The following is a 15,595-nucleotide window of genomic DNA, read 5'->3' as shown; positions in this document are numbered from 1 at the left end:
TCTTCTCTTCTCATGAGGTGGCCAAAGTATTGGAGCCTCAGCTTCAGGATCTGTCCTTCCAGTGAGCACTCAGGGCTGAATTCCTTCAGAATGGAGAGGTTTCATCTCCTTGCAGTCCATGGGACTCTCAAGAGTCTCCTCCAGCACCAGAATTCAAAAGCATCCATTCTTCGGCGATCAGCCTTCTTTATGTTCCAGCTCTCACTTCCATACATTACTACTGGGAAAACCATAGCTTTTACTATACGGACCTTTGTTGGCAAGGTGATGTCTCTGCTTTTTAAGATGCTGTCTAGGTTTGTCATTGCTTTTCTCCCAAGAAGCAGGCGTCTTTTAATTTCGTGACTGCTGTCACCATCTGCAGTGATCAACAGAGAAGTTATTAATCTCGTATGTAAAAAAAGGAAAACGGGTTTTTTACAACCTCAGTTTTTAAGCAGAGCTTGGGTGGCCACCTGCCATGGATGTTTTAGCTGAGATTCCTTCCATTTCTGTGATTCTGTGATTCCATTCCCTAAGACTCTCAGGTTAGAAATAGTTATGTAGCCAAGAGCTGGGGGCAGATGAGAAGGTGTCACCTATAATAATAAATAAATAATAATAATAATAATAATAATAATAATAATAATAATAATAATAATTTATTTATACCCTGCCCATCTGGCTGGGTTTCCCCAGCCACTCTGGGCGGCTTCCAACAAAATATTAAAAACAATACAGCGTCAGACATTAAAAACTTCCCTAAACAGGGCCACCTTCAGTTGTCTTTTAAAAGTAAAATAGTTGTTTATTGCCTTGACATCTGGTGGGAGGGCGTTCCACAGGGCGGGCGCCACTACCAAGAAGGCCCTCTGCCTGGTTCCCTGTAACTTGGCTTCTCACAGGGAGGGAACTGCCAGAAGGCCCTTGGCGCTGGACCTCAGTGTCCAGGCTGGATGATGGGATGGAGATGCTCCTTCAGGTATACTGGACCGAGGCCGTTTAGGGCTTTCAAGGTCAGCACCAACACTTTGAATTGTGCTCGGAAATGTACTGGGAGCCATTTTGGAAAAGGCTGAGCTGGAGGCCAGAATTCCCGGTAGGCAGCAAAAAAAGTCTTTCTCTCTCTCTCTTCCAGAATCCGGATGTCTGGGATAAAAGGTCTGCAAGGCGTGGTGCGGAAGACAGTAAACGATGAACTTCAGGCCAACATTTGGGACCCTCAACACATGGATAAGATTGTCCCTTCGCTGCTCTTCAATCTACAGCACGCGGAGGAAACTGAAAGGTGAGGAGAGAGAAGTACCGTATTTTTCGCCCCATAAAACACACTTTTTTCCTCTTAAAATCTAAGGGGAAATGTCTGTGAGTCTTATGGAGCAAATGTATGGTCCCTGGGGTTGGGGGGGGGGACCCAGGCTTCCCCCGCCAGCCCCAACAAGCTCCTGAGCAGCTCTGGGGTAGCCCGCGAAGCCTCCGCAGGGCTGCGGAGGCTTCGAGGGCTACCCCAGAAGCCAGAACAGGTAGAGAGCGCTGCGCAGCGCTCCCTCTAGCTGTTTTACCTTCTGCCTTAGTGGCACAAAGCCTCTAAAGGGCAGTGGGGAGCCTTCATCCCGCTACCCTGCGGAGGCTTCGCGCAGCTATCCCTGGCTTTTGCGGGAGGTGGGGAAGGGACAGAGCGAGGCTCTCTCACTTCCCCCACCTCCCGCAAAAACCCCCAAGAGCCGCGCTCCCTTTAAAGAGCCACGCGGAGTGTGTGTGTGGCTCTTGGGGGCTTTTCTCTCGGGAAAAGCCTGCAAGCGCCGCGCGCATACACTCCGCGCGGCTCATGAAAGGGAGTGCTGAACAGAGCCTGGGATGCATACAGGCTCTGCTCAGCGCTCCCTTTAAAGAATATTTTTTTTCTTGAATTCCCCCCCCCCCCAAAAAAAGTAGGTGCGCCTTATGGTCAGGTGCGCCTTATGGAGCGAAAAATACGGTAACTGTCCTCCCTGGGGAATCCGGGAGTGGGAATGCTGTCAGAAGAACAGCTAGATCAGGAATGCCCCCAGTGGTGCTAAAAGGCCATGTCTGGGCACTCTCACGGAGGCATCTATCAAATAACTGAAGGCTCCCTTTAAGGAGAGGGGGCGTGGCTTGTGCTTTGCACATGAAAGGCCCCAGGTGTGATCCTCAGCATCACCAGGTATGCCCAGGTAAAGCTGCTGCCCGAAACCTTGGGCAGCTGCTGCCAAAGTAGACAATAGTGGGCTCAGTGAGCCAGTGGCCTGTCTACCTCCAAGGCAGCTTCCTGTGTCCCCGTAAGCCCAAAATTCTCCATCCATTATGGAGGTGGTCCGCTGCATCTCTGTGTGAGTCACTGTTCTGTCTTGCCTCTTTCCAATCAGCTTCTGCTGGGGGCGAGGTGGGAAGTTATCCTTCCACATCTGTGCCTGGGGTGGGATTGCATTCACCCCCTCATTCCAGTGCAGCTGGGTCGCAGAATGACCCAGAGGAGGGTACCCGTTGGGTCTCTGTATGCTGGGTTTGATCCTGCCTCTTTCCTCTGAGGAACCACGACATATGGCTTGTGCAGCGAAATGTCTGCAGCTGGGTGGCTTCTTCCTGCTCCACATTCCCAAGAATATGTCCTTCTAGATGCCACGTGGCTCTAGGTTTACTTCAGCAGGGTCTGGGTGGGAACATGCCAGTTTACTTGCGAGATCAGCTTATGCCAACTACACCCAGTTGACTTCTTCGATCTGTGGAGCTGGCACTGCTGCAGGTGCCACCTGATACCGATGGACATTATGTAGGAAATAAATCTTTTATTGTGACAGCATTTATCCTCTGGAACTCCCTGCCTCTTGATATCAGGAAGGCGCCTTCGCAGTAAACTTTTCAGTGCCTGCTAAAAGCATTTTTTGTTTAGGCAAGTCTACCCAGACGTGCAGAATATGGATGCCTGATTTAATTCGTTTTCAGTTTGGTTGAATAGAGCGTTTGTACTGATAATTTTATTGTTTTATTCTCTTTGGGGCTTTCTGTAGGGGCTTATTCAGGTGTCCTACATGCCAGGAAATGAAATTCCTGCAGATCTGTTGTCTAAGGTTGTTAACAGAGAACAACGTAAGGTTTAAGTACAGATGTTTCAATTGGGTGGAACCACAGGTACTACAGGTTACACGGAAAAGGGGAGGATGTAAAGGATATAGTTCTGTTCCACCTTAAAAGGAACAGGCATGACTGTTGTGTGTCACATGCCTGTTTACATTCCAGCACAGTCTGCTGGGATCTTCTGTTGCATATTGCTTTTGCTATATTGCTGTTTTGCTGGACACGAAGGGAAGCAGACATGTTTTTCCCTTTGTTCCTGGACTATGCTGAATAAATGCCTGTAAAGAATGCTTACGCATGTCTCTGTCTGCCACTTGTGTTGTGAAGATTTATTCACTCTGCTGATAAGAGTGTGCATATTGGAGGCTTGAGTCATTGATTGATGCTGTTCTGGGAGCCGGCCGGTGGCTGGAGTCAGCTGGGGGCCTGCCAAATGCCCCCGTCTCCACAGAAGCATCCCAACATAAATTTTATGAAATAAATGCTCCAGACATTTGGAGGAAACAAAACTCAGAAAGAGCTGCAGTCGTGCATTTCTGCACTGTGCAAGTCTCCAGACCTGGGTCTGAATTGAATCTGTCTCTGCTCTCTCCTCTAGCCGTTCTCCATCTCCCTTGCAAACAACAGAGAAGGAGAAAGAGAACCCGGCAGAGCTGGCTGAGCGATGCCTGAGGGAGCTGCTGGGCCGGGCGGCTTATGGAAACATCAAAAACGCCATCAAACCTGTCCTCATGTAAGTCCCAATGATCCTGCGTCCCTCCCCGTTGAGCTTGCCTCAGTGGTCCCATCGGGGTGGGGAGTCGGTTTTCCTAACCAGAAGAGCGGGGGTTTGTGGGATGTGACACATAAATAGCAGTCAAGTCCAGATTCAACACTTTATGGCTCTACTCATAAAGTACAGAAAAACTAATACAATTCTCAGCTACATCAGTACCAGTTTTTTTGGAAGCCACAGGAGGGGAAAGTCGTGCTCAGATCTCGACTGCTGGTTTCCCACAGATCCAGCTACAGGCCTCTTCTTGTGTTCTATGAAGAGCTAAATAGAGCCTCCATGTGCAGAGGCAGTTGACATGGGATGCTGCAGGCAGACAGCAAAGGAAAGCAGAAACCTCCATGTCCTGTTCATGGACTCCCCAGACATCTCTGACCAGCCACTGTGTGAAGCAACGTGGAGGACCAGGTGGTCCTTTGGTCTGAGCTGGCAGAGCTATAATATAGGGAGTGGGGGAGCCTGTTGCCTCCCAAATGTTGGTGGACTACAGTTCCTATCATTCCTGACCACTGGGAGCCTCAAAAACACCTGGAGGGTTGCAAATGCTCTCTGTCGCCGCTTGGATATTTGCATGCTTCTCTTTCTTTCACTGGATCTGCACACAAGGAAAGCATGCTATAAATTAGCCAGAAATTAAATCGTTATAACAAAAGAAAAAGAACCCTATGGAAAACCGCAAAGGAAAGTCCTTTGCTCTCTAGCGCCATCTGGTGTTGCATGTTTGTAACACCTTCAAAACACTGTTTTCTGAGTAATATAGCTGAGTCCTTTGTCCCTCCCTCTCTGACCAGCTATTATTGGCTGGAATCCTTAAATCAATTTTCACATGAGAAAAGGCTAATCTTGGATACAGAGAAACCGAGCTAGCAGATTTTTTAAAAAATTCTCAAACCGAATCTTTGGTTGAACTTTGAACAAGCGATAGAATTGTTTCTCTAGTTCAGGTGGTGATTTCTAGATTCCCAGGGAGAAGCAGATTTGTTTTCTGCTCCAAGAGCTGGCTGTGTGCATTACCTGCCTTCCTGCAACCACCTGCCATGGGCTCTCACCTGACACTCTGGGACCAGGGACTGTCCTCCAGATGCTCTGGCAGGTGTGCGAGAGCAGGAAATCCAGATGTTTGTTGATTGCCTCCGCTAAATGGTGTCCTTTCCCTTCTTTCCCAAAAGCCACCTGGACAACCACACGCTGTGGGAGCCGAAGACGTTCGCCATCCGCTGCTTTAAGATCATCATGTACTCGATCCAGGTGAGAGTCGCTGAAAGGAGAGCGGGTTCGGGTTTCACTTTGCCAAGGGACAGAGCTCCTCTGCACACACAAACATGCGTCGTTTCAACCCTGCGGGGTCCTGCAAATCCACCTGCTTCCTGGTGGACGTTTATAAAAGGATGCCTGGCATGTGAAAAGAGGGTAGAGAAAATTTGCCTCCATCTTTTGCAATGCTAGAACTCACAAGCGTGTGAGAGATTTGCGACAGACCAAAGAAACGGCTTCTTCAGTGCACGGTTCAGCTGTGGAACTGCAGAAGGCAGTTGTGGGATGTGATACATAAGAAGCAGTCAAGTACAACATTCCTTGTTTTCCTAGAGTGGACATGCAGGGGAATGTTTGGCCCAGCCAGTTATAAACTTCCTGTTTCCTCCTGGCTGGAACATCCTTCCTTTGCATGTGACTGAATGTGGGTGTGACCTTACCTGTCCAGGTAACACAAAAGGACAGGACACACAGCACACTCTCTGACGCCATCCGTCGTTGGACCAGCTTTTTAGCTAGAAATGTTCTGTTAGCTTTCAGGGGCGCAGTTGTCCCATTCAGGACCAGGGAGTCCCCCACACCTCCCTCCCCCCTGTAAACATGCATAGGTAAAGGTAAAGGGACCCCTGACCATTAGGTCCAGTCGTGACCGACTCTGGGGTTGCGGCACTCATCTTGCTTTATTGGCCGAGGGAGCCGGCGTACAGTTTCCGGGTCATGTGGCCAGCATGACTAAGCCACTTCTGGTGAACCAGAGCAGTGCACAGAAACGCCGTTTGCCTTCCCACCAGAGCGGTACCTATTTATCTACTTGCACTTTGACGTGCTTTCGAACTGCTAGGTTGGCAGGAGCAGGGACCGAGCAACGGGAGCTCACCCCGTCACAGGGGATTCGAACCGCCGACCTTCTGATCGGCAAGTCCTAGGCTCTGCCACACTAATATCAACTTGCCCTCATTTACCAAACCATTTGGTCTCAGCTATTGCACTCTAACCCCAGTTACACTGGGGAATGTTGACATTCCATTCCCATATCTTACTCCCATATCTTAGATTCTGGATTTGAACTCAAGCCTTAACTCAAAACAGACATAGGCAAACATCCTGGCTGGCCATTGGTGCCAGATAAGATTACTCGTTCACATAAGAAAAGCATAAGGGTTACAAAATGCAAGCATGCAGGAATCATTCATCAATGCATTCTGCCTAGAAGGTCAAATGCAATTAATATTGAAACCATTCGGACAATGGTATTTAACACCTGTCAAACTAGCAAAAATGTATAGAATGAGCAGTAAAGCATGCTGGAAATGTAAAGTGAAAGATGGAGATTTTTATCACATGTGCTGGACATGTGAGAAAATGAAAAAAAAATTGGAATATGATCTCCAGTGAACTGAAAAAAATTGTTCAAATACACTTTCCCAAAAAGTCCAGAAGCTTTTTTGCTGGGATTGATAGGAGATGAAAAAAGAAATGCAGACCAGAGATTATTCATGTATGCCATGACTGCTGCCAGAATCTTAGTAGCCCAAAAATGGAAAACTCAGGAATTGCCAACATTAGAGGAGTGGCAGACAAAAATGGTAGAATATGTGGAATTAGGAAAACTGACCCCCAGGATCCGTAACCAAGAGGAAACAAAGTTCAGAAGAGAGTGGAGTAAATTTGTGGAGTATATAAGTAACAACTGTAGAAGTTTAAAGACTATAGCAGGGTTAAAATAAATCTTATGATGTGAATAATGTGTTATTAAGAATCTGCGAAAAATGAAAGATTAATATGAAAGCCTGTTGAAGGGAGGGAGGGAAGTCTGTGCTCGATAAAGCGTCGAGAAAATAAGTGGACATACGATGGTAGAATTTTACTGTATTTATTTTGTTTTGTTTATGGTAAAGAAAATTCAATAAAAAGCATTTTTTAAAAAGAAAAGAAAGAAACCATTAGGACAAAATCGAAATCTGACACCAACATTTCCACATCGTCAGGATCTTACATTCTTTTCTCCCCTCATCCCCTCTATCTGTTCGCTCTTCCAGCCCCAGCACTCTCACCTCGTGATCCAGCAGCTTCTAAGCCACTTGGATGCCAACAGCAGGAGCGCGGCCACGGTTCGGGCCGGGATCGTGGAGGTCCTGTCGGAGGCCGCCGTCATCGCAGCCTCCGGATCGGTCGGTAAGGAGCCAGGGTGCGACCCCCAAGACGGTGCTGTGCGAGCGATGCCCAGTCCCGGCAGATAAATCTCTAGCTGCCCGCTCCAAAGTATAGCAGTGTCGGCAGAATCGGGACAGGCCAAAGAAAGCCATTTTTTTGCGTGTTTAAACTGTGGAACTCGCTGCTGCAGTTTAAAGCCACTGTTCTTATGCTATTATCACTGGCAATGCACTGATGAGTCAGAGCTCAATCCCAGACAAATCAATGGGAAATACAGATGGGGAGTTTAGCCTGGAGAGGCATTTATAGTTATTTTTCCCAGGGAGTCTTCTCTTCTCATGAGGTGGCCAAAGTCTTGGAGCCTCAGCTTCAGGATCTGTCCTTCCAGTGAGCACTCAGGGCTGATTTCCTTCAGAATGGAGAGGTTTGATCTTCTTGCAGTCCATGGGACTCTCAAGAGTCTCCTCCAGCACCATAATTCAAAAGCATCCATTCTTCGCCGATCAGCCTTCTTTATGGTCCAGCTTTCACTTCCATACATCACTACTAGCTTTAACTATACAGACCTTTGTCGGCAAGGTGATGTCTCTGCTTTTTAAGATGGAGTCTAGGTTTGTCATTGCTCTTCTCCCAAGAAGCAGGCGTCTTTTAATTTTGTGACTTCTGTCACCATCTGCAGTGATCATGGAGCCCAAGAAAGTAAAATCTCTCACTGCCTCCATTTCTTCCCCTTCTATTTGCCAGGAGGTGATGGGACCAGTGGCCATGATCTTAGTTTTTTTGAAGTTGAGCTTCAGACCATATTTTGCGCTCTCCTCTTTCACCCTCATTGAAAGGTTCTTTAATTCCTCCTCACTTTCTGCCATCAAGGTTGTGTCATCTGCATATCTGAGGTTGTTGATATTTCTTCCGGCGATCTTAATTCCGGCTTGGGATTCATCCAGCCCAGCCTTTCGCATGATGAATTCTGCATATGTCAGGTGTCAGGTGTAGAGAAAGCAAATGGCAGAGGAGGAGAGGCTTGTGGGATTTGATCAGAAATTATTATCAATGAATTAAACCCAGTCAACGCCATGCTTTCATCGCTAACACAATGGCTTGCTCCATATTTCATAATTCCTCATAGCAACCCCACCTGACCCCCACACTCTGGATATTTGCACTCCTACAAGGGACCCCTGAGGGTCCTCTAGTCTGACCCCCTGTGCTGCAGGAATCGCAGGCGAGACTCCGACGCTCTGTGTCCTTCTTCCAGGGCCAACTGTGCTGGAGGTTTTCAACACCCTCCTGAGGCAGCTCCGCCTGAGCATCGATTACGCCCTGACGGGCAGCTATGATTGCGCCATCGCCGGAGGCACCAAGATCATCAAGGAGCACGAAGAAAGGATGTTCCAGGAGGCCGTCATCAAGACCACAGGTAGGCCAAGGCTTTTTCTCCTCCTCCCTTTGAGCCAGAAAGGTCACAGCTTAGGGTCAACTCCCAGCATCGCCAGATATTCCTCTGCTCGAATTCCTAGAGAGTGGCTACCAGCCAGTGTAGTCAACACTGCTATGAATGGACCAATTGGTCCATTCAAACCAATGGTCTGGCTCAGGTTCCTGTGTGTGCATTTCCCCCAATTTTTGTGCATATTTTTGATTGGGGAACTTCATCCGCACTTTCGGGAAACTGCAATGTGAAAGGCCCATGTCTGCGTATTGTTTCAGGAAGTTTGAATCGGGTAGATCAGGGGTCAGCAAACTTTTTCAGCAGGGAGCCAGTCCATTATCCCTCAGAACTTGTGGGGGGACATAGCTGTCAACTTTTCCCTTTTCTTGCGAGGAACCCTATTCGGAATAAGGGAATTTCCCTTTTAAAAAAGGGAAACGTTGACAGCTATGGTGGGGGCCCGGACTATATTTTGAAAAAAATAATGAACAAATTCCCATGCCCCACAATTAACACAGAGATACATTTTAAATAAAAGCACACATTCTACTCATGTAAAAACACGCTGATTCCTGGACCGTCCGTGGGCCGGATTTAGAAGGCGATTTGGCCGGATCCGGCCCCCAGGCCTTAGTTTGCCTACCCATGGGGTAAATCTATTGCATTTCTACGCAAGCAGAAGCAGATTAAGAAGAATAAACATTAGGAAAAACTTTCTGATGGCGAGAGCTGTTTGACCGCGTGACAGACTCTTTCATGGGAGGTTTCTAAACAGAGGTCAGAGGGCCAACAGTCTTTTTTGTTGTTTAAATTTCTTGTTAAGGTTTTTCCAAATACAGTAAGCTGTAGAAAACTTGATATAAATTTAAAAGAAACAGATGTAAACGGTGACAAAAAAGAAAAGGGGAAAGAGAAAAGGAAGAGAAAAAAGCAGGAAGAGCACATTTAAGAGCGAGAAGAACAGGAAAAGAAGCAAAAGAGAATGGAAAAAGAAGAAATAAAGAAAAATAAGGACTTCTAATTTTCCATCTATTGGTTACATAGAAAAAGGTTATTTAAGACATTCAGTCCATGATAACATCCCTCTTATACACTTTCTTTTAAACAAAATTTCTTAATATAAAGTCAGGGATTCGTTAGCTAAGCATTTTCACTGCAGGGGGTTGGACTGGATGACCACTGGGGATCCCTTCTAAATCTACAATACTGTTATTCTATTGATTTCTCTGCCATCTGTGCTTATGAGCCACCTGGGGGCAGAGGGAGGGGGCTAGCAATAAAATCAAGAGCAATATATTTTTAAAATATATTAATTATTATTATATTATTATTATTATTATTATTATTAACAACAACAACAACTAAGAACACAGGCAAGGCAAATGAAACAGTCAATGCATCATCAAGGCTGTAAGGACTTGAGTAAAACTCATCTAAACAGCAGGACAAAGGATGAAGAATCAGAGGGGAGACTTTTGCCTCCACAGTAAAGTGAAAATCAGTATTAAACTGTTTCTTAAGCTGCCTGCTTGGAAATCTGGGTGGGTTTCCTTTTGGAAATCGCTTATAGAAAAATTAGCTAGTTTGCTCCTCCGAGTTATCGAGAGACGGATCCTTAACTGACCGGTCAGAATCTGTCCCCAGAGGCACAAGGGTGAATCAGCTTCGCCCTCGTGTTGTCACAGTCCGGTTTATGGGCGGTCGAAGTCCTGGCGGAGGACGTCGGGACCGGGGGCAAGAGGGCAGGGTGGGAGCAGGAACAAGAGTCCAGAAGCCAGGAGTCTGAGGGTCAGGAAGCAGGGAGTCACAAAGTCAAGGGTCTGAGGGTCCGGAACCAAGCAGTCACAAAGTCAGGGGTCCGAGGGTCGAGAAGCAAGGAGTCAGGAAGTCAAGGGTCCGAGGGTCGAGAAGCAAGGAGTCAGGAAGTCAAGGGTCTGAGGGTCGAGAAGCAAGGAGTCAGGAAGTCAAGGGTCCGAGGGTCGAGGAGCAAGGAGTCACAAAGTCAAGGGTCCAAGGGTCGAGGAGCAAGGAGTCACAAAGTCAAGGGTCCGAGGGTCGAGGAGCAAGGAGTCAGGAAGTCAAGGGTCTGAGGGTCGAGAAGCAAGGAGTCAGGAAGTCCAGGGTCCGAGGGTCGAGAAGCAAGGAGTCAGGAAGTCAAGGGTCCGAGGGTCGAGAAGCAAGGAGTCAGGAAGTCAAGGGTCCGAGGGTCGAGAAGGAAGGAGTCAGGAAGTCAAGGGTCCGAGGGTCGAGAAGCAGGGAGTCAAGATTCCAAATGCAGCAAGGCAGGGAACGTGTTGCTGTGGCAAAGAGCCGAAGGGAAATGCTGAGCTTATATCCCTTCCTGGCTCTTGTCACCAGGTGCAGTGAGTTCCAATCGGCCTCACCTGTGCGGCCGCACCTTGCCTCCCCAGAACAAACTTAGGAAGGCCCCAGTCCTGCGAAGCCCTACTGGTCACAGGGCCCGGCTCCTGCACGCACTCCTGGCACGTGTCTTTCTGGAGACAGAACAACCCCAGCCCAGGAGAAGGCTCAGGCTGACCCCGAGTAGACCCACCAAAAATATTAGCTGGGGTGCCATGATTTTAATGGGTCTACGTTCAGTGCAGAGTTAAACTGTGGACCTCCCTTCCACAGGAAGCTCTGATGGCCACCAACCTGGATGGCTTTAAAAGAGGATGAGGCAGAAATGCTTCCCGGAAACTCCAGGAAGGGAGAAGGCTCTTGTGTTCGAATCCTGCTTGTGGGTTTCCCATAATGGGAACAGGATGCTGGACCAGATGGGCCTGATCCAGCAGACTCTTCTCATGCTCTTAACACCTCCCTGTCTCCATAAATCTCTCGGGAGCACATGGGAGGGGAGTTTCTAGCGCTGAAGGCAGATAGGAAGGAAGGAAAGCAGGTGCCTTCAGAGTTTGCCTTCATGCCGCCAGCAGAGGTCAGGATAAGCTTGGGAATCGCCAGAGTCAAAGCAGAAGGGAGACAGAGAGAGAAGGGAAAGAGATGGTGGTTTGTTTGTTTTTTGCCACTGGAGAATCATAGAATTGTAGAGCTGGAAGGGACCGCGAGGGTCATCTAGTCCAACCCCCAGCAATGCAGGAATCTTTTGCCCCATGCAGGACTCGAACCCACAACTCCAAGATTAAGAATCTCATAGATTCTTTTGCATTTTAAGCGGATAGGCTTTGCAGGAAGAAGAGTACAGTGGTACCTCTGGTTGCGAACGGGATCCATTCCGGAGGCCCGTCCGCAACATGAAAAGAGCGCAACCCGCAGTGGTGCGTCTGTGCATGCGCAGGTTGCGATTCGCCGCTTCTGCGTATGCGCGTGACGTCATTTTGCGCTCCTGCGCATGCACGAGCGGCGAAACCTGGAAGTAACCCTTTCCGGTACTTCCGGGTCGCCGCGGGACGTAACCTGAAAAAACGTAACATGAAGCGGACGTAACATGAGGTATGGCTGTACTCTTGAGTGTGCATGCAAAAGGGGGGGGGGACTTTGTCCAGCATGTCTGCCCTGTTGGGGGTTGAACCTGGAGCCCTCTGAAAATTGTAGTGGAGAGTTGGGGGGTCACATCTGGCAACCAATGTGCCCCTCGGTTTTCCGATAGTACCTGGGTAAAGGTAAAGGTAAAGGGACCCCTGACCATTAGGTCCAGTCGTGGCCGACTCTGGGGTTGCGGCACTCATCTCGCTTTACTGGCCGAGGGAGCCGGCGTACAGCTTCTGGGTCATGTGGCCAGCAGGACTAAGCCGCTTCTGGCGAACCAGAGCAGCGCACGGAAACGCCGTTTACCTTCCCACCAGAGCGGTCCCTATTTATTTACATGCACTTTGCGTGCTTTCGAACTGCTAGGTTGGCAGGAGCTGGGACTGAGCAACAGGAGCTCACCCCGTGGTCGGGATTCAAACCGCCGACCTTCTGATCGGCAAGTCCTAGGCTCTGTGGTTTAACCCACAGCGCCACCTACGTCCCTAGTACCTGGGTAGATGAGTCTTAAAAGCCCTCTGTTGGCTATAGCAGTTCATTTACGAGAGGGAATGTTCAGTCGTGCCTCAGAAGTGAAACGGAATCCGGTCCGGAAGTCCGTTCGACTTCCAAAATGTTCGGAAACCAAAGCGTGGCTTCTGATTGGCTGCAGGAAAGTCGGACGTTCGACTTCCAAAAATAGTTCGCAGACTGGAACACTCACTTTTGGGTTTGCGGTGTCCAGGAGCCAAAACATTTGAGAACTAAGCTGTTCGAAAACCAAGGTACGACCGTATTTCACATTAGCTCTGGAAGTGCAGACTCGATTCTGACCAAACTAAGCCTCCTTTGTGTCCGGGGCTTTTTTGACACGTCAGAAATGCGAGGGGTGCATTGTTTGCCAGATGTGAAGTCTATTTTCCGCTCTCCTACCCCTGTGCAACTGATCTGGGGGTCCTCTATAAGCAGATACCTTTGCTTCGCTCCACACCAGCACCCATTACATGGTTGAAATCTGGGCTGCTTCTTGGGGTGACACTGGGTTGTTGTCTGTTTGGTAAATGGAAGTTTGTTTTGGGTGCTCCTACAAACAGCTTCCTTTGCTCCAAAAATCCCCATTCTGAGGTTGAATCCTGACAAGACAGAAGTACTGTTTTGGGGGGACAGGGGGCGGGCAGGTGTGGAGGACTCCCTGGTCCTGAATGGGGTAACTGTGCCCCTGAAGGTCCAGGTGCGCAGCCTGGGAGTCATTCTGGACTCACAGCTGTCCATGGAGGCACAGGTCAATTCTGTGTCCAGGACAGCTGTCTACCAGCTCCATCTGGAACGCAGGCTGAGACCCTCCCTGCCTGCAGACTGTCGCCAGAGTGGTGCATGTTCTGGTTATCTCCCGCTTGGACTACTGCAATGCGCTCTACGTGGGGCTACCTTTGAAGGTGACTCGGAAACTGCAATTAATCCAGAATGCGGCAGCTAGACTGGTGACTGGGAGCGGCTGCCGAGACCACATAAAACCGGTCTTGAAAGACCTACATTGGCTCCCAGTACGTTTCTGAGCAGGATTCAAAGTGTTGGTGCTGACCTTTAAATCCCTAAATGACCTCAGTCCAGTATATCTGAAGGAGCATCTCCACCCCCATCGTTCTTCCCGGACACTGAGGTCCAGCTCCAAGGGCCTTCTGGCAGTTCCCTCCCTGCGAGAAGCAAAGCTACTGGAACCAGGCAGAGGGTCTTCGCGGTAGTGGCCCCTGCCCTGTGGAACACCCTCCCACCAGATGTCAAAGAGATAAACAACTACCTGACATTTACAAGACAACTAAAGGTGACCCAGTTTAGGGAAGTTTTTAATGTGTGATATTTCAATGTATTTTTAATCTTTGTTGGAAGCCGCCCAGAGTGGCTGGGGAAACCAGCCAGATGGCTGGGGTACAAATAATATATTACTATTATTATTATTATTATTATTATTATTATTATTATTATTATTATTCTGCCTCCGGGTTAAACGCCTATCTGCAAGCTATTTTTCATGGCAAAGTTAGCGGCACAAGTTTGGACCGGTACCGTCGCTGTTCCTGCATTGAAGGGGGTTGGGCTAGATGACCTTCGGGGTGGCCCTTCCAACTCTACAGTTCTGTGATTCTATGATCCTTTCCCCCCCACGGCTGGTGGGAGAGCAGGAAAGCGACATCTTGTTGAAATGCTTCTGGCCTGAAAAGAGAGTTCTCCCCTCCTCTTCTTGCCTCGGGCCTTTGCACCCTCTCTGCCCACCTGCCTGTCCGTTCACCCCCACCTTCTCTCCCCCCCCCCAAATCTGGACCGTCTTGCATGCTCTCTTCCTGCTGTCTTTCTTTAGGTTCGTTTGCCAGCACCCTGCCCACCTATCAGAGGTCGGAGGTCATGCTTTTTATCATGAGCAAAGTCCCTCTTCCTTCTCTGCATCACCCTCTAGACACGGGCAAAGCTGGGTGAGGACACTTTTTCTCCTTCTCCCCCCTTTACCCCTTTTCCTTCCGACTGTTTTACTCTCTCCTTTGCCTTCCCTCCCACCCCACCCCAAATCCTCTTCCCGCAGCTTGTGAATCCTCTGTTGGAGCGGGTTGGGCTGGATGACCCCTGGGTGCCCCATCCGAGGCTGCATTTTAACCTGTATTTTAAATTGGGGTTCCCCTCCTCTATTATGTTTTTACTGTAATTTTTACTGTTGTTGGCCTCCCTGAGCCTGGCTCTGGCCGGGGAGGGCAGGGTATAAATAAATTATTATTATTATTATTATTATTATTATTATTATTATTATTATCCAACTTGGCAATTCTCTGACTCCTGCCGTTTCTAGCAACTGGTATTTGGGAGTTTGCTGCCTCCGACATTGGAGACAGAGCAAAACCATTATGGCCAGTATCTCCTTAAGGGTGCGGTTTTGTGGGCACTAAAAGACCACCTTTGGGACAAATTTGGAAGCCCATTTTGCTAGGTACTTGCAGATACCTGGAGAGATTCTCTGCTCTGCCCACCAAAATGCTAACTTTTAAGCGCCACATTCCTCAATATGTCTCAGCTCTGTCTGATGCCAAGAAGCACTTAGCAAAATGGTCCCGATTCTCGTTTCTGTTTAAAAATAAACAGCTCTTACCTCGGGCTAATAGGAGACGTCTATTTAAATCTCTACCTGGGAGCTGGGAAAATGAGAATTAAAGAATTAAAGGCGATAGATATTTTGATGGAAAGCTGGAAAGAACAGCAGCCTCTCTTTATGAAAGGCTGGAGTCTTAGCAAGTTTTTGGGTTGCTGAACCCAGCTAGGAGAAAAAACAACTTCTTTCTGCATATTGGAGGGTGGAGAATGAGAATTATTGACGGGGTGAGGGGGGGTCTCCCCAGCCATTTACTCCTCCAACTCAAGACTCAAATTAATTGCAATTGTTTTGGGGGAAATAACCAGCATTT

General features: G+C 48.4%; 1 protein-coding gene across 7 annotated transcripts in view; it reads left to right on the top strand.

Moving 5' to 3' along the window:
- The window catches only part of EFR3B (EFR3 homolog B), a 128,804-nt gene that overhangs the window by 94,357 nt on the left and 18,852 nt on the right, over positions 1-15,595 (top strand). For all 7 annotated transcript variants that reach the window (XM_053383838.1, XM_053383834.1, XM_053383833.1 and 4 more), the window contains 6 exons: positions 1,118-1,267; positions 3,674-3,808; positions 5,017-5,095; positions 7,141-7,276; positions 8,511-8,672; positions 14,506-14,617. In XM_053383838.1, coding sequence (XP_053239813.1) covers positions 1,118-1,267; positions 3,674-3,808; positions 5,017-5,095; positions 7,141-7,276; positions 8,511-8,672; positions 14,506-14,617 — 774 coding nt within the window. The remainder of the gene's footprint in view (positions 1-1,117; positions 1,268-3,673; positions 3,809-5,016; positions 5,096-7,140; positions 7,277-8,510; positions 8,673-14,505; positions 14,618-15,595) is intronic.

This window comes from Podarcis raffonei, chromosome 3, assembly GCF_027172205.1.
Source record: "Podarcis raffonei isolate rPodRaf1 chromosome 3, rPodRaf1.pri, whole genome shotgun sequence".
NCBI classification, from domain to species: Eukaryota; Metazoa; Chordata; class Lepidosauria; order Squamata; family Lacertidae; genus Podarcis; species Podarcis raffonei.
Note: the sequence above shows the minus strand (reverse complement) of the source record. Positions and strands in the feature narration are given on the sequence as shown.